The 22,303-nt window shown below is 43.0% G+C and overlaps 1 protein-coding gene across 1 annotated transcript; it reads left to right on the top strand.

The window, feature by feature from the left end:
- Positions 1-153: 153 nt before the first annotated feature.
- Positions 154-18,630, top strand: LOC100019659 (toll-like receptor 13). Its single transcript, XM_001372402.3, has 2 exons — positions 154-320; positions 13,190-18,630. The coding sequence occupies exon 2, from the start codon at positions 13,277-13,279 to the stop codon at positions 16,139-16,141; it is 2,865 nt and encodes a 954-aa protein (XP_001372439.2). The 5' UTR covers positions 154-320; positions 13,190-13,276; the 3' UTR covers positions 16,142-18,630.
- Positions 18,631-22,303: the final 3,673 nt, after the last annotated feature.

Below are 22,303 nucleotides of genomic sequence, written 5' to 3'. Positions count from 1 at the left end.
TACCTGATGATTATTTTGGGATACTCTGGGTTGAGCTGTTCTCATTTCAGGATCTTGAGCCAGAAGGCCAAAAATGATTTACCAAAATAGCCTAGTGCTTTGCAGTGTGACCAAGTTGAATTTCATCATTTCCCACAAAAGGCAAGCTGGGTGTGATAAAAGAGAAGGACCTCCTTTCTTTTGGTTCCTTGTCCCTATTCATGTGCCCTTGAGGTCTAAAGAGCTGACTAAGCTTCTCAAGGAAGAGCTCCCTTATTGTGAAGGAATTACCAGCTCCAGAAAGAAGAGCACCAGGAATATGATCCCCAAATGCCTTACAAGTAAGTAGTTGGCCTTGATCTTTGAATGCATCACAGCCTTGGGTGGGGGATTGAAGGCACCCTCTTTACCGCTATCCATGAGATCATTTTTTTTTCAAGTGGCATTTCATAGAGGCTAGAGAGTCCAAAAGATTTTTCCTCATTAGAGAAAATATGCTGCCGGTAGTGCTGTCCTATGATGAGTGAGTGCTTTGTCATTTGCATGGCTCACAAATGGCCTACCTCTTCTTCCACCCTTCTTCCCCTTCTTCGTTCCTCAAACCTTGCTCTCTAGACAACGTCTTATATGCTCACCCAAAGCTCAAGAAGTTAATGTTGTAATTGCTGTGCAGATTCAGTTATGTGAACTTGCTGCTCATCAAAGAGCAACATGGCACAAGTATTTCTTGCTTTAATTCATTACCATTTGGCATTTGTGCCTGGGAAGTGTCCTGTTTCTCTATTCTCTATTCTAAGACTCAAATATTGATAAACCTGGCCAGATCTACTTTGTCTTTTTATCAGCACTATGTGGTAGACAGAACAGTGAAGGAGGAGCCCCAGGCAGTGTCTGGGTGTTTGCTTCAGTGCTGCTACTAACTACCAATGTGACCTTAGGTAAAATGCCCAATCTCTCTTATTTATGACCCTTACTCTGGGCTTTTGGTATATAGATATCTAAAGCCGACTTTATCATTCCTGATCCTCACTGTAGTTTACCACCTCTAGAATCACTTGAATACTTCTCTTCCTACCATCTTTCTTTCTGGGTCATTTCTATTGTCTTCTAGTTTCCGGTTTTGTCATTTTATCTGGCCATTTTCTTCCCCGACTCACAATTCTTTCTCTGTGGAGAACTGTTCAAAGGATGTCAGCCAATTTTTCTCCATTCACTAAGAATGATCAAGCAGACATAAGTTGCAAGAAGGGGGGGGCATTTATTCAGCACCTACTATGTGCTAGGCACTATGCCCAGTGTTCTACATTTGATCTCATATCATCCCTGAGAAGTAGGTGCTGTTATTATCTCCATTTTATAGTTGAGGACACTGATATGGACAGAGGTTAACTGACTTGCTCTCAAAATCTTACAGCAAATAAGTGCCCAAGCCCACTATCCACTGGAATCGATCATTAATTTAGAAAATTCTGATATGAGGCAGACACACCTGGTTCTTGGGTACTCTCTGGGAAAGGCCACCTGGGCAGCGGGAGTAAGACTGTAGTCATATGTCAATAAGGCATAGAGGGTCTAGGGGTGAACAGGTACAGAAAATACAGAAGTATAGAAATCAAAATATAGAATCGAGTGAGAAAAAGGGGAACAAAGGCAGACAGTGTGAGGACAGTGATAGGGTTGCAGAGAAAGGCAGACAGTGTGAGGAAGAAGTTTGGGAGGGGAAGAGGCACCAAGCATTATTTTCATAACCATGGACTTGAGTTGGGAACAGTCAGCAGCATGGACCCAGATGGAAATGGCAGAGGACTGGGGACAGGGAGGGGGCAGGAGGCAGAAGGAAGGGATCTCTTTTTTATTGGGTTTTTAGGTGAGCAGACTAACTCTTATTTGTGCCACCTTGGGGTTAGTTCACGAACATATACTAATCATCTCAAAGTTATCAGTAAAATTTTAAAGTTAACGTGTCCGTGTCATCTCCAAGTTATCAGCACCATTTGGCATTCTGTCAGTCTTACTGCTGATGCCTGGAACTTGTCTGAGATTTACAGATCACTGGACCAAAGGGCCCTGACAGTAAGGCCTCGATGGCTTTCCAGATTCAGTACATAGTCTAAAGAAATGCTTTTTTTGGCTAATAGATGATACAATTTGTAAATTGTGCTCCTCCCATTTGCAATCTTCCTTTCTGCTACTTTCTGATTTGTTTGGTTTTTTGTTCACTAGTTTTTCAGTCATGTCTGACTCTTCCTGAACTTATTTGGAGTCACAAAGATACTAGAATGGCTTGCCATTTCCTTCTCCACCTCAGGTTATAGGTGAAGAACTGATGCAAGCAAAGTCCAGTGACTTGTCCAGGGTCACATGACTAGTAAGTGTGCAAGGCTGCATTCGAACTAATGAAGAGGGGCCTTCCTGACTCTTGGGCCAGCACCCAGGCACCTAGCTGCCCCATTGCCACTTTATACTGACTACTTCTAAACTTACCTTACTGACAAGAAGGAGGGGAGGTACTCAGGGGAACTAGTGCAATATGGAAGATGATCAGGGTCTCCAGATAATCAGACAAGATAATGACAAGAACTATGGACTCTCCTTCTATGGAGATTTTTTTCCATAATATTCTCATATGGTTAGAGATTGATCAGCTTGGAGGCAAAGGACTGGACAAGATGTTGTTTTGAAGCCCGTCCCAGCTCTGTTGTTCTTTAAATACTTACCAAACAAAGTCAGGCTACCGGGACTTCATTCAGTAGATTAGAGAGGGCTTCGGGAGTTCCATGGAGTCAGTAGGTAGATTACTAAAGCTCAGAGTTAGAAGGGACCTCACAGGTCATGTAGTCTAACTAGTATTAAGTACCTGCTGTTAATTTAGTTTCTCTACTAAAAGTATTATATTTTATGAGGTTTATTAAGATTATTAGAAATCAAGGAGATAAGAAAATACAAAATAAGAAAAGCACGTGCCTAGGGATGAATAGCCCATTCACAGCCATTTACTCTACATCTTGCATGCCAGGTAGAGAGACGCGTGTGCTTAGAAGCAGAAGAAGAGAGGCTCTTGGGAGGCAGAGAGCCCTTTAAATAAAAATTGTGTTCTCGCACTCAGGTGAGATTATAGGGAGTTCTGGAAAGTACCAAGGACTTCTGGGGTTCAATTCTCCATTTTTACACTGCAATATTACTGGAGGTCATATGCTCTTTTCTTTTTTTTAACCTTAACTTCCATCTTGGAATCAATACCATGTATTGGTTCCAAGGCAGAAGAGAGGTAAGGGCTAGGCAATGAGGGTGAAGGGGCTTGCCCAGGGTCACACAGCTGGGAAGTATCTGAGGCCAGATTTGAACCCAGGACCTCCCGTCTCTAGACCTGACTCTAAATCCACTGAGCCACCCAACTTCCCCCTTCATATCCTCTTCTCTTAAACATACTCACATGAGAAACTAGCTCCGAAGCATCCCATTTCACTTTAGGATGGTATCGCTGCTATGGGGATTCATCCCCCATTGAAGGTCCCAACCACTCATCATCTTCTTATCTTGTGTTCTTCCCATTCTTGTCATCCCACCAATCCTCTGTAGAAGAGCCGCAACCTTTGGGCTCTTTTATCTTCTGTGGGCACCTGTGCAACACTCAGACTTGACATCTGTTAGTCCTTGTTCTTGCTACATGATTAGCCCGCCTCCTCTCCTTTTTCTGGTCACATGTGCCCCTGATGTCTTTTCTGTCACTTCATATATGCAAATCATTATCAGTAATAGGCTGCTATTTACTTATTTTCATCATACATCTTTCCCTTCCCATACCCACCCCCTCACATGGAGCAAAAATCATCTTTGCAATCTGTCCTCATTATTCGTAGTCCTATTTTCTGAGGTCAAGCAGAACAAGTCGAATCCCTTTCCTATAAGGCCATCCTTCAGGTATTTGGTTACAAAGCTCTTTCCTCCCTGTCTCAAGTCTCTATAAGCCCCTGTTGGAGGGAACCATAGGGCCAAAAGCCACAAGTATTCAAGGAGAGGAAGAGGTAGTCTGCTTGGAGTTTTAGCTCCTTTCTTTTTTTTTTTTAAACCCTCACCTTCTGTCTTGGAGTCAATACTGTGTATTGGCTCCAAGGCAGAAGAATGGTAAGGGCTAGGCAATGGGGGTCAAGTGACTTGCCCAGGGTCACACAACTGGAAAGTGTCTGAGGCCAGATTGGAACCTAGGACCTCCCATCTCTGGGACTGGCTCTCAATTCACTGAGCTACCCAGCTGCCCCCTTTTAGCTCCTTTCTACCAGATCCCATGACCAATGGGAATCTTCCTTAGTGGGAGGCTTCCTTCCTTCAGCTCTTAGGCCCAGGGGCAGGAGGTTAGAAGGGAGAACTATGTGCTAATCCCTAGTTCCTGAGTGATTAGAACTGCAAAGTGATGGCATCTTGCCTAAACTAGTTGTTTTTGTCTAGTTTCCTATGGACCCACAGGACCACTTCCTCATTGTTCCATTACAGTAACTGTCCTGAAAGCACTACTGCTTTCACTTCTCCTTGACCTTACCAAAATGGTCAGAGATGCATTTTTTACCATTAAACTTGATATAAGATCAACTCCCCAAGCTAGGGCTGAGAGGACCTCCCAGAATCCCAGAGTTCTCCAAAGGTCATCTCATCTAACTATTATCTAAACAAGGATCACTTCAACCTCTTAACCAATTAGCGACCTTCTAGATTTTGCTTGAAGACCTCCAATAAGGGGAAACCCAGCACCTTCAGAGGTAACTCACTCTACTTCTAATTAGTCAGCAAGGCAGTAAGCATCTACTGTGTTCCAGGCACTATTTTAAGTGATGGGAATACAAAGAAAGGCAAAAGACAGTGCCTACGCTTAAAGAGCTCACAATCTAATGGGAGAGATTATGTGCAAGCAACCATGTACAAGCAAGGCATGGACAGGATAGAGAGGGAAAATGAGTAGCCACAAGACCCTAGAGTTAAAGGGAATTGGGAAAGGCTTGCTGTGGAAGGGGAGATTTAACAGCCACTTGAAGGAAGCCAGTGACATGAACTGGAGGTCCTTTCCAATCCTAATTGCCTTGCGGTGGACACTCTCCCACTAAAAACCAGCGTGCTTCCTTAACTATGGCACGCATGCCAGAATACAACATACCATCTATGATCGTTTCTTATAAGGAAAAGTAAGGTCTACTACCCTTCATTTAGTCCAATCCCAGTCTTTCACAACCGCTAGTACACACACTTGCACACACACACAAACACATGCACACATGCACCCCGCCCTCCTGCCCCCGTCAATTCCTAGAGAAAATTCAAATCCCAATTTTTCCCAAACATACTTAGAAGTTCAATCTGATACACACTGCTAGCCCGAACCTAGTTTCTAGGTTACTTTAATGACCACTTTAATGGTTACATTTCTTTGCAAGTAAACATGCCAATGTAGTTACTAATCCTAGTTATGTTAGTGATTCAATAAAATTTAAAGACAGCTAGATGATAAGAGTGGTGAGAGTGCTAGAAGACCTGAGTTCAAATTCAAACACTTAATGTCTACTAGACTGGATAGAGTGTCAAGCTTGTAGTCAGGAAGACTCATCTTTCTGAGTTTAAATCTAGCCTCAGACATTTACTAGTTGTATGACCCTGGGCAAGTCATTTCACTTCTGTTTACCTTAGTTTCCTCATCTACGAAATGGAGTTGATAATAATAATACCCACTCCTTAGGATTGTTGGATTGTCATGAGGGTCAAATGAAATAATATTTGTAAAACACTTGGGCCCCCCTTAAAGTGCTTATTTTAGCACTAATAATAACAACAGCTAGCATTAGGTAATACTTTAAGAGTTGGAAAACATTTTACATTTGTAGTTCAGTTGTTTTAGTTTTGTCTGACTCTTTGTGACCCCATTTGGGATTTTCTTGGCAAAGATTCTAGAGTGGTTTTGCCATTCCCTTCTCCTGCTCATTTTACAGATAAGGAAACTGAGGCAAACAGGATGAAGTGACTTGCCCAGGGTTACCCAGCTAGTAAATGTTTGAGGCCAGATTTAAAGTTAGGAAGATGAGTCTCCCTGACTTTGGGCTATATTTTACATATGTGATTTCATTAAATCTCACAAGTACTCTGTGAGATCCCCTGTCTTTTTTTACCCAACTAGACCTACTGCTGGATGTCGGATAACTGAGTCAAAGCCTTTCTGCTTTGAAGCTCCTCTATGGTGTATATTTGAATATAACAAGTGCAGCAGGTGCAGAATATATGCTATAAGCAAGCTCTTTGGTTTTTCACTCAATACATCCCACTCCTTGCTCATCCAAGCCTCCTATGAGCAAGGTGCTGTCTGTCCTAGGATCCTGGGATAGAAAGACAAAATGAGAACCTGCCCCTGCCCCTTGAGCAGTAGCTCAAGATCTACTGGATTGACAGCATAGAAACCGAGAAGAATGGATGTTTCTCTGAAGAGAAAAAGAGCAGTAGGCTTCTAAAAGAGGATGGGACCTGAGCTAAGTCTAGAAAGAGATCAAGGATTCTAAGAAGGTGGAGGAGGGTTTGAGGGAGCACGGAGACTGCATTCCAGCTTAGGGTCTACAACATGAATGCTTAAACTGAGAGACCATGACGGAATTTGGGGTGTCAACATGGAACCTAGAAACCCAAGCCAAGTGACTCTTTAGTGCAGTAGGCAGTGTGTCAGTCTCGAAAGCTACAGGTCCCGAGTTTGATCCTCAGAAGGATGGTGTGATATGCTGGGAGAGGCTTCTAGAGACAAGAAAAGTCACTTGGCTTGGCTTAGCCTCCACCTCAAGTGTATTGTTTTTACCTCTGGGTCCATTATTCAGTCTGAAACTGCTAGCCTGAGATTCCCTTCAGGGTGGATGCTCAGGGAAACAGGGAACAAGGACAAGCTTTGGGGTCTCCAACTTACAAGCTAGTCTTAAAACTTGGGGTTCATCAGATCTTACTAGGCTACAAGTTTGGGGTTTCTAGATTCCATGTTGACAGGGGGAATCTGTGACTTGGAATGGGAAAAAATTCCATGTTCTTTTGAGTCACCTCAAATGAAAATTCAACATTTCCTTCAATTATGAATCTTCTAAGAAAACCAAACCAGGGGGCAGCTGGGTAGCTCAGTGGATTGAGAGCCAGGCCTAGAGACGGGAGGTCCTAGGTTCAAATCCAGCCTCAGCCACTTCCTAGCTGTGTGACCCTGGGCAAGTCACTTGACCCCCATTGCCTACCCTTACCACTCTTCTGCCTTGGAGCCAATACACAGTATTGACTCCAAGACGGAAGGTAAGGGTTTAAAAAAAAAAAAGAAAACCAAACCAAACCAATATTCTGGAAAGAGGTCTATAGGCTTTATTTTATTTTTATAGCCCTTATCTTCTGTCTTAGAATCAACACTGTGTATTGGCTCCAAGGCAGAAGAGTGGTAAGGGCTAGGCAATGGGGGTCAAGTGACTTGCCCAGGGTCACACAGCTGGGAAGTGTCTGAAGCCAGATTTGAACCTAGGACCTCCCATCTTTAGGCCTGGCTCTTAGTCCACTGAGCCACCCAGCTAGATTCCCCCCCCATAGACTTTGAAAGGCTAACAAATATGTCCCTTACCCCACCAAAAGGTTAAGAACCCCCATAAAATGAGGAAGTTGAGCTAAATAAAGTCCTTCTAGTTGGAAATCAGTGAACCTTTAGGATATGGTCTGCCAAGACTCTTAAAACACTCATTTGGGGGGCAGCTCAGTGGATTGAGAGCCAGGTCTAGAGATGGGAGGTCCTGGGTTCAAATGTGGCCTCAGACACTTCCCAGCTGTGTGACCCTGGGCAAGTCACTTGACCCCCATTGCCTAGCCCTTACCACTCTTCTGCCTTGCAGCCAATACACAGTATTGATTCTAAGACGGAAGGTGAGGGGGTAAAATAAAACACTCATTTGGGAAACTCTGCCCCTCAATCCAGCCTAAGATTTTAGTATTCATTTTCTTAGTCATCATGTCATACCACAGATTCGCATTAAGAATTCACACTGCTAAAACTTAAAGATTTTCTGATGAAAATTGCTGTCTAGCCAAGCCTCTCCCATGTCAGTTTGTGAGGCTGATTTTTCAGTCTAAGACTTGACACTTCTTTCTAATCAGATTTCTTCTTACTAGATTTAGACCATTGTCCCAGCCTGTCAAGATCTATTTGCACCGTGATTGTGGGTTCGCCATTACTGCAGGCTCTGTCTCACCTTCAAATTAGATAAGCGTGCTTTTATTAAAGTCCCTAAAGACCATCAAACAGTACAGGCTAAGTCCAGATCCCTGGGGCCATTCAATTTAACCACCTCCACAACCATTTAATTGTGTTATTGTCTGGCTCATCTCTCTACTTTTCCCACAGAAATAACATGAGAAACTTTATTAAATGCTTTGTGAAGATCTTGGTAAACCATTGGAGCTCAAAGAGCAGCTAAGAAGTAATGCCTTTCTCTTTTCTTGGTAGAGAGATGAGGGATTATGGGAATGTTGCATATTTATTTATTTTTTTAAACCCTCACCTTCCATCTTGGAGTCAATACTATGTATTGGTTCCAAGGCAGAAGAGTGGTCAGTTGCTAGGCAATGGGGGTCAAGTGACTTGCCCAGGGTCACACAGCTGGGAAGTGTCTGAGGCCAGGTTTGAACCCAGTACCTCCCATTGGTAGTCCGGCTCTCAAACCAGCTGCCCCCCTGTTGCATATTTAAATGCCTTTTACCATGTTTTCCCTCTTCTGGTTCCTTGGAGGACAAGCAATTACTTCCTCCTCAATGTGTCCTGCTCCTTTCTTGTTCCCCTTCTATTTGTCTCTTAGCTCCTAGTGTTTGTTGGCCCTCCTTCCCTTCATTCTCTCTGTGACATTCTTCTATCTCCCATTCTCTTAATATTGAAAGATTCCCCCCCTGCCTCTTCAGATCCTTTTTTTCATTTGTACATTGAAGTCTTTTCCTTTTTGCAGTAACTATTGAAAAAAAAGTCCATTTTGGATTCTGAGAATCTAGGGCGAAATCCTAGATTCTGCTCTATACTTGTGTAGCAAGCCTTTGGACTTATTCTCCCAAGTCACATATGTACTAGCAAGTCTGATCGCCGGAGCTAGGCCTGCTACATTTTCCCCACAGGCTTCTTGGAATACCCCTTAGAGTAGCATTGCTGAAGTATTGGCATGCATGCTGGGCCAGCAGGAGGAGATGCTCTGTTCCCTCTCTTCCCAGTGCCCAAAGACATTTTCTGTGTGCCCTCCCCTCTGTCCAGCCACCCACACACTTCCTCCCTATCATCTGTGGGGTAATGTGGGGAGGGCTCACAGGCAGCTTGAAGTTGCAATTTGGGCACACAAACTTGAAAATGTTTGCCAATGCTGCCTTAGGGGGCTTATCCACTTAGCATCTTCTGATGCTATTTACGTCCCAATATGAGTCACTTAGCACCAACTAATATCTCCTCATCTCTACCAGGAATTAGCACTCCACTCTCAATTTAAACAATATTAACTAGTTCTTAGAAAGGGATATTTAATTTTTAAAAATACAGCAAGAACAAAAATACAAGACCCTTTCCCCAGGCCAGGGCATACTATCCTGACTTGTTGCTATCTTTGAAGAGAGTAGGCTCAAGCTCAAACTGGTACCCTAGCATTTATATAGGCAGAGTGGATTGTCTATTCCTGAAGGACTAGGACTCTACTGACCAGTCCTCCATTACAACTCTGTGACCTTAGGCAAGTCATTTCTCCTCTCTGGGCTTCAAATTCCTCCTCTGTAAAATGAAGAAGTTAGAATAGATGACCTTGCAGCCCTGATTTATGTACAAATATGGTCTTTTTTTATTTCTGAGTCAGAGACAACTCAGACAGTAACCCACAAGAGATGGAGGCTCTCTAGACTGGACAACTCTCCCCTTCTCCTCCTCCCAGCATTCAAAGAATTTGGATGCATTGATCATTTGAGTCGGATAGCCTGGTTTGCTGGGGGCCGATCCTACTCTTCTTTGTCCCCTGAAGGAGGAGGATGAGCCTGGGCCCAAGCTCAGGAAATTAGGACAAGCAGTATTGACTCAGCATATTGAGGAAAGAGGAACTAAGGAAATGCAATCAGAGACTGCAATAATTGCAATAAGATGGAAAGTCACTGTTTGATTGCATTGAAGTAAATCCATCCATGAGAAATCTCGAGCTTCCCAGAATTTGACACCACAGGGCCTTCACAAAAGGGGACCCGTCTCCATTTACAGTATTGAACAAATCCATAGCAATCCCAAGCTGTGGGGCGCCCAAGGCATTAGAGAGCGTGTGCCCTCCGAGGTGAGCAACCAAATGTTCATTCCTTGACATTTATGGACGAAACTAGAGCCTAGCTTGAAGTGCGATTTTGTCCAGCCTGGGCCACTGATCTAGAGCCCTTTGCCCACTGCCTACAAGGAACTCATGTTCTCTAAGGGAAGGCAACACTATAGAGTTATCATCTATCAGTTCTCTAGAGAGTCCACTATGTGGCAGAGTGGATGGAGTGCTGGGCCTAGAGTCAGGATCCTAGTGTGAAAATACAGTTTGGGATCAACATTCCAGAATCCTCACTATTTAATTCCTTCCTGGATCATTCCCCTCTAGGTCTGAAAAGGGCTTCCTCCCAGTGATCCATATCTTAACTATGTGAACAAAATCAGATACTATCTTTGGGTGAGTCGGACAAGTGAATTCACTCCCTCTGTGTGTGTGTGTGTGTGAGAGAGAGAGACAGACAGACAGACAGACAGACAGACAGAGAGAAAGAGAGACGAGGTGGGGGGTGGGTTAGTTTCCATATTCTTAATTCAGTTACCTGAGAAAGGCTTTACCTTTTGTTCAACCTATTTTCATAAAAGGAAAATTCTAGAAAGGATTTTAGGCTGTAGAAAATATTCTTGCAATACGTTTGGTTGAATTTTCTTTTTATTTTATTTTTTTTTTAAAGCCTCACCTTCTGTCTTGGAGTCAATAGTGTGTATTGGCTCCAAGGCAGAAGAGTGGTAAAGGCTAGGCAATGGGGGTCAAGTGACTTGCCCAGGGTCACACAGCTGGGAAGTGTCTGAGGTCAGATTTGAACCTAGGACCTCCTGTCTCTAGGCCTGACTCTCAATCCACTGAGCCACCCAGCTGCCCCCTGAATTTTCTTTTTAAAGAGGTTTTAAATATGCTTCTATAGTAGAAAGGATTGGCTTGGAAGGTATTGGGTTCCTCCACCTTGGAAGTCTTCACCTAAGTGCTGAATTGCCACTTACTGAAGAGATTCTAGAAGGAAGGGGTGCATGGTCAAGTATAGATTACTTTGGATGGCTTCTGAGATCCCTTCTAACCCTGAAAACTCATGATTCTCTGAGTAACCCATTCATACTGAGTTCTAAATTTCTTTTTTTTTAATTCTTTGCTTTTTAAATTTTAATTGAATTAGATGATTTAGAATATTTCTCCATGGTCACATGATTCATGTTCTTTCCCTCCCCTCCCCCCACCCTTCCTTAGCTGACGTGCAATTCCACTGGGTTTTCCATGTGTCATTGGTCAAGACCCATTTCCATATTATTGATATTTGCATCAGGGTGATCTTCTAGAGTCTACGTCCCTCCCCAGTCATAGCCCCACTGGCCCGTGTGATAAAGCAGTTGTTTGAGTTCTAAATTTCTAGTGAGGCTCAGTCCCCTCTCACAAGGCTTATTGAATCTTAGATTCAAAACAAAAAGGTACAAGAAGGCCGTCATATTTTCATGTAACAAATATGTGGAATCCATTTTCTAGAAGGAATCTTGGCAGGCTCTAGTGTGATACTCAAAGAGTGATGTATGTAATGTTACCTAGCTAATTAGTGGCCGAACCAGAACTAGGACCCAAACTTGCTCCCCAGCTGAGTGTTCTTTCTCTATTATATGCTGCAGGATCAAAGCTTCAGGACTCAGAAATGAACCTCCAGTGGTAGCATTTCAGGCTTTAACACAGATAGTGGGAAAGATGTATGCTAGAGCAGGTTATCTGCCCTGGAGCCATCAAATAGACGCTAACTGCCTACTTTGGATATATGTAGAACCAATCCTGATTCCAGGAAAAATAAACTGGTCACTGAGGTAGTAATCCATAGAAATTGCATTAGAAATGTGTTGGGAATAGAAGGAAGACTTGAAAGCCACCACTGATTATTTTTTTCCATTTCTCAAATATATTTATTTAGAATATTTTTCCATGGTTACATAATTCATGATTTTTCCTACCCCTTTTCCCTCCCCCCTCCTGGAGCTGACAAGCATTTCCACTAGGTTATACATGTATCATTGACCAAAACCTATTTCCATGTTATTCATATTTATAGTATTTTAATGCCAAAACTCCAATCCCCATTGAACCACATGATAGATCATATGTTTTTCTTCTGCGTTTCTGCTCCCACGATTATTCCACTGAATGTGGATAGCGTTCATTCTTTCTCATAAGACTCTCAGGATTGTCCTGGATCACTGCATTGCTGCTAGTAAAAAAAGTTCATTACATTCAATTGTGCCACAGTGTATCCGTCTCTGTGTACAGTGTTGTTCTGGTTCTGCTCCTCTCGCTCTGCATCACTTCCAGTCTCCATGGAATTCCTCCAGTTTATTGTTCCTTTTAGCACAATAGTATTCCATCACCTACATATACCACAATTTGTTCAGTCATTCCCCAATTGAAGGGCATCCCCTCATTTTCCAATTTTTGGCCACCACAAAGAGCGCAGCTATGAATATTCTTGTACATGTATTTTTCCTTCTTATCTCTTTGGGGTACAAGCCCAGCAGTGCTATGGCTGGATCAAAGGGCAGACAGTCTTTTATCGCCCTTTGGGCATAGTTCCAAATTGCCCTCCAGAATGGTTGGATCATTTCACAACTCCACCAGCAATGAATTAGTGTCCCAATTTTGCCACACCCCCTCCAGCATTCATTACTTTCCTTTGCTATTATATTGGTCAGTCTGCTAGGTATAAGGTGGTACCTCAGAGTTGTTTTAGTTTGCATTTCTCTAATCCAGAGTGATTTAGGACACTTTTTCACATGCTTATTGATAGTTTTTATATCTTTATATGAAAACTGCCTATTCATGTCCCTTGACCATTTGTTGACTAGGGAATGGTGCCACCACTGTTTATTAGAAGGAGAAAATACTCACCAGCACTTCTCTTCTTTTTGCAGAGAAATCAAAGCTGGGGTGAAGGCTGAAGCACAATACATACAAAGCAAACTTTTCTTGCTGAGTCTCTTGTGCCCACAGTCAACGAGATGGGCCCCAAAGCCAGAGGTATGCCACTGAAATGGCTCTGGTTCATAGTACTTGAGTTTTCTTTGCTGTCACTTGTAGAGATGTATGGATTCCGTCACTGCACCCAGTATAAGTTCAACATTCATCATGTGCTCTGTGTCCGGAAGAACATCACCAACTTGAAGGAAAGCATTCATGATCTCCCTGAATATGTCACTCACCTCAACCTTACACACAACCAAATCCAAACTGTGCCCTCTAGAAGCTTTGTTAATTTGTCTAATCTTGTGGATCTTCGACTAGAGTGGAACTTTATCTGGGACCTTGGTCCAGAGGCCTTTCAGGGGCTTAAAAACTTGACCCTTTTGAACCTGGTGGAAAATAAGCTTCAGAGTATCAATTCTTCATTTGAGGGTCTATCCAGTTTGAAAACTTTGCTCCTGAGCCACAATCAAATCTCCTGGATCCAGGAAAATGCCTTTGTCCCACTCATCAACTTACAGTACTTAAATTTGTCTCGTAATGCAATTACCACTTTTTCCAATGTACTGGCAGCTGTCCAGCATCTCCCATGCCTGGAAGTTCTTGATCTCACCTACAACACTATTGCCTCCCTGGACTGCAATCCAACGACCTTGGTCTCCCTCACCAAGCTGATCTTGATGAAGAACAAGCTGGTTGACTTGGATTTCTCTACCCTATCACTTCCCAACCTAACCACCCTGGACGTCTCCCAGAATGCTCTCCAGAATGTGCATCTGGATACTCTACCGCAGGTGAAGAGATTGAATCTGAGCCAGACATGTTTGGAAGTGGAAAAGCTTGATGCCAAACATCTCCAGAATCTGATAGAGCTGGACCTCAGTGGTATCACTCCATTGCCTAACACAAAGCATGTGAACCTGAGTGCCGTGTGTCACCTCCTCCAGAACTTACCCAGGATAGAGACTTTGTTTTTTCAGAAAAATGGAATTGATTCAGAGAACATCAAGCACCTTGCCAACTGTACTATGCTAGTATCTCTTGACCTGAGCCACAATAAAGATTTGGTCCACCTCTGTAACAGTGAGTTCAGTGACATGCCCAGCCTTGAACGGCTGGATCTGAACAGTTGTATGCTGTCCCTGGTCAGCAATATGACTTGGGATTCCCTGCAGAATTTGACAGTGTTAGACTTGAGTCGAAATAGGCTTAAAACCTTTCCAGATTTTGCATTTGCTCCCCTTCGACGCCTGCAGTCTCTCTCTCTTTCCAGAAATCCCATCACAGAGCTCAACAACCTGTCCTTCTATAGGTTACATGAGCTAAAGGAACTCGACTTGGCCGGGTGCTGGATAGTGGCGATTGATAGCTATTCCTTTAGTCAGTTTTTGAGCCTTGAGAATCTAAACCTTCGGGAGAACAATCTCCGAACTCTGAAAAAGAACACTTTTTTATTTCTGAAGAATCTTCAAGTTCTGACTCTTTCCTACAACCGTTTGGCCACCATCGAGAAAAGTGCTTTTTCTGGCCTCCCCAAACTATACAAACTTGACCTGGCATACAACATACTGTCTGATTTTCATCCTGGTATGTTCCTTGGACTGGAAGGACTAGAGGTTTTAGACCTCAGTTTTAACAAAATAACTTATGAAACTCTCAAGAGCCTCCAGCCTCCTCCTTTTAAGGATCTCCAGACTCTCAAACGCCTCAACTTAGAAGGACAAATAAATGGAATTCAGGTTGTTCCAATCAACTTCTTCCAAGGATTGGGGAGTTTGCAGGAACTACTACTGGGAAAGAATTCCAAGGTATTTCTGGACCACCTCCAGTTGGACCAACTGCCTAATCTCACCAGACTGGATATCTCAGGGACAAAAGCTGGCAATCGGGGTCTCTATTTAAATATTTCCTTGTTCCAAAAACTGAAACAATTGAAATCATTGCAACTCGAGAACAACAACTTGGACTCGTTAGCTCCTGAAATGTTCTTTGGTTTGGAAGGCCTTCAGATCTTTTCCTTGAGGTTCAATAACCTGAAAATCATTAATCAAAACCTTTTGCAGAACCTGAAGTCTCTGATGTATTTTGATGTCTATGGGAACAAGCTTGAGTGTACCTGTGATAATGGGTGGTTCAAGAACTGGTCCGTCAGCACACCAACTGTCCATATTCCCTATTTGGGGAGCTTCCAGTGTCAACAGCCAAATACACAGAGCCTACTAGTGGGTTTTGATACTTCCATTTGTAATTTTGACACAGGTAAAATTTGCTTCTTCTGCTCCTTCAGCCTGGTGTTGGCAACCATGGTCTGTTCCTGGTTTGGTACCAAGATGATCTCATCCATGCGATATGGGATCTATATGTTTAAGTCATTATACCTGGCCAAGTGGCATCGGACAGAAAGGGAGTTCGTCTATGATGCTTTTGTCTCCTTCAATGCTGCTGATGAAGAGTGGGTTTATAAGGAGCTTGTACCGGCTCTAGAAAAGGTTGGCCAGCCTACTTTTAAGCTCTGCCTGCACCATCGGGACTTTGAACTTGGGGTAGACATCTTCGAGAATATCCAGAATGCCATTAATACCAGTCGAAAGACTCTCTGTATTGTCAGTAACAACTATCTCCAAAGTGAGTGGTGCCGACTTGAGGTGCAGCTAGCTAGCCTCCAGATGTTCTATGACTACCAGGATGTGATCATCTTGATTTTCCTGGAGGAGATCCCCAACTACCGACTGTCCAGCTACCATCGACTCCGGAAACTCGTGAAGAGGCAGACATTTATCACCTGGCCTGAGGATTTCCAGGAAAGGCCCCTGTTTTGGGCCCGCATTAGAAATGCTCTAGGCAACAAGACCGTTAGGGAGGAGAATGCACGGTTAATTTTGACTGATCCACTAGGAGACTGAAACCCTTGGACACAACAGTGTTTGGTACCAGCATGAGAGCTCCTAACTAAGTGGATAGATTGCTGCACTTGGAATCAGGAAGACCTGACTTCAGATGATATTTTCTAGTCACGTGACTCTGGGCAAGTCACTTAATCTCTCTTAACCTCAGTTTCCTTATCTGCAAATGGAGATGATACTAGGACTTACCTCTTTTCTGAGGATCAAATGAAATAACATGTAAAGGACTTTGAAAACTTTAAAGTTCTCTATATATGCTAACTATTATTATTATTAAAGAAGTTGAATATAAGCTTATGCATACGTATGTATGAGAAAAGTACAAAACATCTTTTTCTCGGCATGTGTATGTATGTATTCTGGAGCAACATAGTTGATCTACCTATGGAGAAGAAGTCATTCTGAGTCCAGTATGTCTATGATCATGGATAAGATGTTTAGACCCCAAGGAAAGTCAGTTTCTTCCTTGAGATAGTGGCGAACAAGAGTTAACTCTGAAAGAAGCCACTTTGGGCCTTAGCTTCTTCAACTATAGAATGATGGATTGGAGTGGATGACCTCTAAGGTCCCTTCTTCCAAATTCTGGCATTTTATGCAATAATTCCAAGTTTATTTTCTCCAAGCAGCCTTCAGTGATTGGATTGTCTTCTGCCACCTCTCCTACCCCTCGAAACTTGCCATTTAGGCCCTTTTTTCTTCCCATGATGCTAATGCATACACACAAACGAATATGTATTTTTCAGTCCATTCAAGATCTATGATATCACTAGTGTAGAGGCTTCCCAATGGGGATATTCCTTTCCCTCTGCTGGGTGGAGATCAACAATTTATAATCTCAGAGAGAGGCCTGGAGGCACAGAAAATTTCAAAGACTTGCCCAAAGTCACACATTTAGTAAGAAGTATCAGAGATAGAGTTTGAGCCCAGATCTTCCTGACTCCATGGCCCACCCTCTGGCCCCTAGGCCACCTTGCCATTCTCCACTTATCCTGTAATATATATAGCCAGAATCTCTCATTCCATAAGTGAAATTTTGCTGAAAGAATTGTGAAAAGCATGGGAAGATGTAACAGAAACATGCATGAAGAGAGTTTGGGGAAAAGTGTGCCCACAGTTCATTTCCAAGTTTCCTAGATTTGACCAAGATGAAATATTTGAAGAAGCAAGTATCGAGATGGCATAGCATGAAGAAACTGGCACTAGAAGGGGATGGAGGAGATGATTGAGGGACTGTCCAATGAGGATCTGATTGAGCTGCTGGCTAAAAGGGCAGAAGAAGAAAGGAAAGCATTGGAACCCAAGGGCAAACCAAAGAGATTCACAACAAAACAGTTGGCAGAAGCATTTTATCATTTGAAAGAATTTGTTTTTCTTGTATTGAAAGGAGGGATCTTTGAGACTTTTAAAAGTTCAGAGACTAGTGGATGATAATATGGCCTGCAACTGTTGTCAGATATATGAGCCACTGCCCAAACATTTCTCAGTGGCTTCGTAAAAAAAGTCCCACAGCCAATCACTGGTGATCAAAGGTCACGTGCAGTGGGAGGGACAAGAGCGACATACTATATAGTTATGCTCACTTTATAGCACTGGGCATATTTTGTCATGAGTTTGATCTTTCCTCATAATTCTGTTTATTATCATGGTATAATATTGAATATGCATTTTAGTATGTTTTATGACTTGTATAAAGATATCGACTTTGTTAGATGGGCCACGTGAAATTGGAGGATATTCTCCTCCATAATATCCAATTACATAATTGCAGGATCATTACATAAAAATTGCTTTCCTTGGAGGTCTGTGGAATGGTCCACGTACATACAGAGCCATCTATATTAGAATTGTCTGTGTCTTATACCTCTTAAGGACCAGAATTTTTTCTCGTCTAAAGTTGGCGTTGTTCCCAATGTCTAGCACAGAGCTCTGTACTCAAGAGATTCTTTACCAGTGCTGTTTGAATGCATACTTTCTCTTGTCAACTTGAAATCTGAAGACCCCAATTCTGGCCCTGTCCCTGAGAACTCACCCTTAGAGAAGTCCCAGACTCCCCCATTTCAGCCTGAACGATAGACCTTAAAGTACTTGCTGAGCTCAGCGTAGGTGGCGCTAGCAGACTAGTACCCTTGTAGTCTTAGGTAGTCTCCCATATTGTATCAGAGACCCTTCCCAAGAAGACCCCCACCTGTGCAGGGGCCATCCTTTTAGTATCCACTGTAAGTAGACGCCCCCTGCTAGATACCCCAGCCTCTTTCCCGAGCCTGCTTACAACCTGTCCGTGTATGTTGGAGAAGCAAATGGAAACCACTTCAGGATCTTTGCCAAGAAACCCCCCAAAGGGGTGAGGAAGAGTCTGACGACTGAAAAACAAAAGTATGTATGAAGTGGACACACACACACACATGTTGAATGTAAGCTTGTTTTTGTAGCCCCAGTACTTGGCACATAGTAGGTACACAATCAGTGGTTATTAAAACAAATCGAATGTGGTTTCTCTTTGTGTGCATAATGGTGATGATTTCCCTTACTCCGAGGGGAGAAATGTGTTGCAATTTAATGGCAGCCCATCACGTAAAAGTGAGTTTTATGTGCTGTTTGTTTTTGAAAGTTAAGCAATCCTGGCTTTTTTTCCAAGGGCAGAGCCAACCAGGAATGATCACACAGGTACGTTTCCAGCCTTCCCCAGCCAGGACACAATGTTTTTGTCTGGACGGAGAAGTACATCAAAGGTCTTCAGTATCATCCGTCAGCTTTTCCCTCCACAAATTTCCGGTGCCTTGATGGCACAGCAGATGGCCCTGGGCTTTTGTGGCAGCTGACACACTCTTAGTCCTGCAGGTCAACCTGGTGGTGAGCCTCTCCAAACTTAGCTGGGTTGGCCCTTGGATGACAACCACACAGTTCATCCCAGGGCCCATACACGAAGAAGCTTTTCCAGGATGGGACAGTTGTCAGAGCTTCCATTCCATTTGCATAGCCTTACAAAGCCCTGTGGCTCACACAAGAAGAGGGTGACCACGCTGCTTTAAATTGGAATGTGGGTAAGAAGGGGATGTTTGTAACATTGACAATTATCCCTGCCTGGTTTGTTGGGGGATCTTCTGAGGAGATCCCTTTCCCTTCAGATGTTTAAGAAAAGGCTAGAGGCCTGGCTGCCGGCCACTTAGGTGGATGCTGGATTACATGGCAGATTTCCCAAGATTCCTCTTCTCCAGATCATCAGCTCTACGTCAGAGCTGCCAAGTCTTCTATTGCTGAAGGACAGACAATGGCTCCCTCTCGTGGATATTCCTTGCTTTGCAGTTATACATGCTCCCCCTCCATCATAAACAGCTTTGTGATCCTTTGCCACGTGAACCAAACAATAATGTTTATATTATTATATGGAAATCTCCCAGGATTCAAACCCAAGTGTTACGGGTTTCGCTCAAATGTTGTTTCTTACTTCACCACGTTGGGGAAAGAGCTGGCCTGATTTAGAGAGAGCTTCAGCTCTCCCGGGTGAATAGAGCTTTAAAGGTACCAGGAAGGACACCCTGAATAAAACCAAAAGAAAACAAAAGAAAAACAACCCCACCCTTCTTAGAAGCCACAATTCCTGATTAGAGGCATTCGAAATTTATTGCTGGGGGGGGGGTTCTTTAAATTTTTATTTTAAAATAGTGGCAATGGGGGTCAAGTGACTTGTCCAGGGTCATACAGCTGAGAAGTGACTGAGGTCTGATTTGAACCTAGGACCTCCTGTCTCTCAATACACTGTGCTACCCAGATGTCCCCCCCCCATCAATTTTAGCAGTTCCATCATGCCTTCTCTTTTTAAAAAATATTTAATTTTATTTAATTAATTAATTTAGAATATTTTTCTATGGTTACAAGATTCATGTTCTTTCCCTCCCCATAGCCAATGCACAATTCCACTGGGTTGTACATGTGTCATTGATCAAAACCTATTTCCATATTATTGATATTTGCACTAGGATGTTCATTTAGAGTCTACTTCCCCAATCATACCCCCATTGACCCACGCGATCAAACAGTTATTTTTCTTCTGGGTTTCTATTCCCACAGTTCTTCCTCTGGATGTGGATAGTCTCTCAGAATTGTCCTGGATGATTGCATTGCTGCTAGTAGACAAGTCCACTACATTCTATTGTACCACAGTGTATCAGTCTCTGTGTACAATGTTCTCCTGGTTCTGCTCCTCTCACTCTGCATCACTTCTTGGAGGTCGTTCCAGTCCCCGTGGAATTCCTCCACTTTATTATTCCTTTTAGCACAATAGTATTCCATCACCAACATATACCACAATTTGCTCAGCCATTCCCCAATTGAAGGGCATCCCCTCGTTTTCCAATTTTTGGCCACCACAAAGAGCGCAGCAATGAATATTCTTGTACAAGTCTTTTTCCTTATTATCTCTTTGGGGTACAAGCCCAGCAGTGCTATGGCTGGATCAAAGGGCAGACAGTCTTTTAGTGCCCTTTGGCCAGCACACCTTCTGATATGTGCTTTCCCCCCTCAAAAAAATCAGACTGTCACAAATTCAAGGGATCTGTTCTGTGGGCCACACTTACTAAAAACCCATAGCTCCCAAGTCTCCAGTCATCCAGATAGCACATTTAGTTCAAAGCAAAGGCATTTAATGCAATAAGACAGTACATAAACCACTTAAGTTACTAATGATCTCTTAAATACTAAATCTAATGGCCTTTTGTCAATCCTCAGTCTTCTTCACATTGCTGAAGCCTTTGACGTTGTCAATCACCCTCTTCTCCAGAATATTCCCTTCTTTCTCGGTTGGTTTTTATGACACTACTCTTTCTTTGTTTTCTTCTCATGTGTCAGACCTCTCCATTTCAGTTTCCTTTGCTGGATCATCATCCAGGTCATGTCCACTAACCATGGGGATCTCCCCAGGCTCTCTCCAGGGCCATATTCTCTTCTCCCTCTATACTGTTTTACCTGATGATCCCATGAGCTGCCATGAATTTAATTATTATCTGTCTCTATGCTGATTCTCAGATGTATTTATCAAGTCCTAATCTATCTCCTAACCTCCAGACTCACATTTTCCACTGTCTGTTCAACATCTCAAACTGGATGTCCCACAGATGTCTTGAACTAAACATGCCCAAAATGGAATTTATTATATTTTCCCCAAACCCTCCCCTCTTCCCAATTTTACCTTGATATCTCTCGAATTCAACCCCCTGTCTCCTCTGACATCGCCACCACTCCAGTGCAGGCCCTCATCTCATCACTGGACTGTTCTGATAGCATGCTGATTGATCTCCCTCCTCAAGTCTCTTCCCATTCCAAGTCATCCTTCTCCACTCATCTGTTCTAAAGTACAGATCTGACTATTTTGTGCCCCCCTCCATTCTAAGAGCTCCAATGGCTCCCTGTTACTTCCAAGATCAAATGGAAAATCCTGTTTGGTATTCAAAGCTTCTTTTGCTTTACTCATCTCCACATACTCTGTAAGGAAGTAAAACTGGTCTCTTTATCATTCCTAAAAGATGCTCTATCTCCAGGCATTTTTATTAGTTGTTCTTCCTTCCTGGAATGCTTTTCCTTCTCATCTCCACCTCTGCCTTCCCTGGCTTCCTTTATTTTATTTTTTAAAAATATTTTTCCATGTTTACATGATTCATTTTCTTTCCCTCCCCCCTTCCTTCTCTTCTCTCAGAGCCAATAAGCCCTTCCATAGGGTTATGCAAATGTTATCACTCATACCTATTTCCATATAATTCATTTTTGTAATAAAGCAATCTTTTAAAACCCAAACCCTAAATCATATGGGCATGGGCATTGTACCTCCAAACACAGGCAAACTGTAAGCAGGGAAATTCCTTTGCTCCCTTCTGTCCTTGTGACTCCTAGCCCAATAACATCTGATAACTTCTATAAGAGCCTGAGATTGTTATCATCCTTGGACCGTCCTTTAGATTTGAGATGGACATAGAGATGCATCCCCAGGCTACACCTGGATACCACCAGGCTGTATCTAAAGTATCCATCTGTCTCCTAAACTATGAGGGTCTTCAGGCAGACCCTGGTCAGATGACCCCCCCCCCCCCCCACCGAATGCCTGAGTGTTTACCATTCTAGAATCATGTCCTCACCATGACACAGCATCACCTCTTCACTGTTGAAAAGCGT

The sequence above is a fragment of the Monodelphis domestica genome, chromosome X (assembly GCF_027887165.1).
Source record: "Monodelphis domestica isolate mMonDom1 chromosome X, mMonDom1.pri, whole genome shotgun sequence".
Taxonomy (NCBI): domain Eukaryota; kingdom Metazoa; phylum Chordata; class Mammalia; order Didelphimorphia; family Didelphidae; genus Monodelphis; species Monodelphis domestica.
This window is presented reverse-complemented; position numbering and strand designations above follow the sequence as displayed.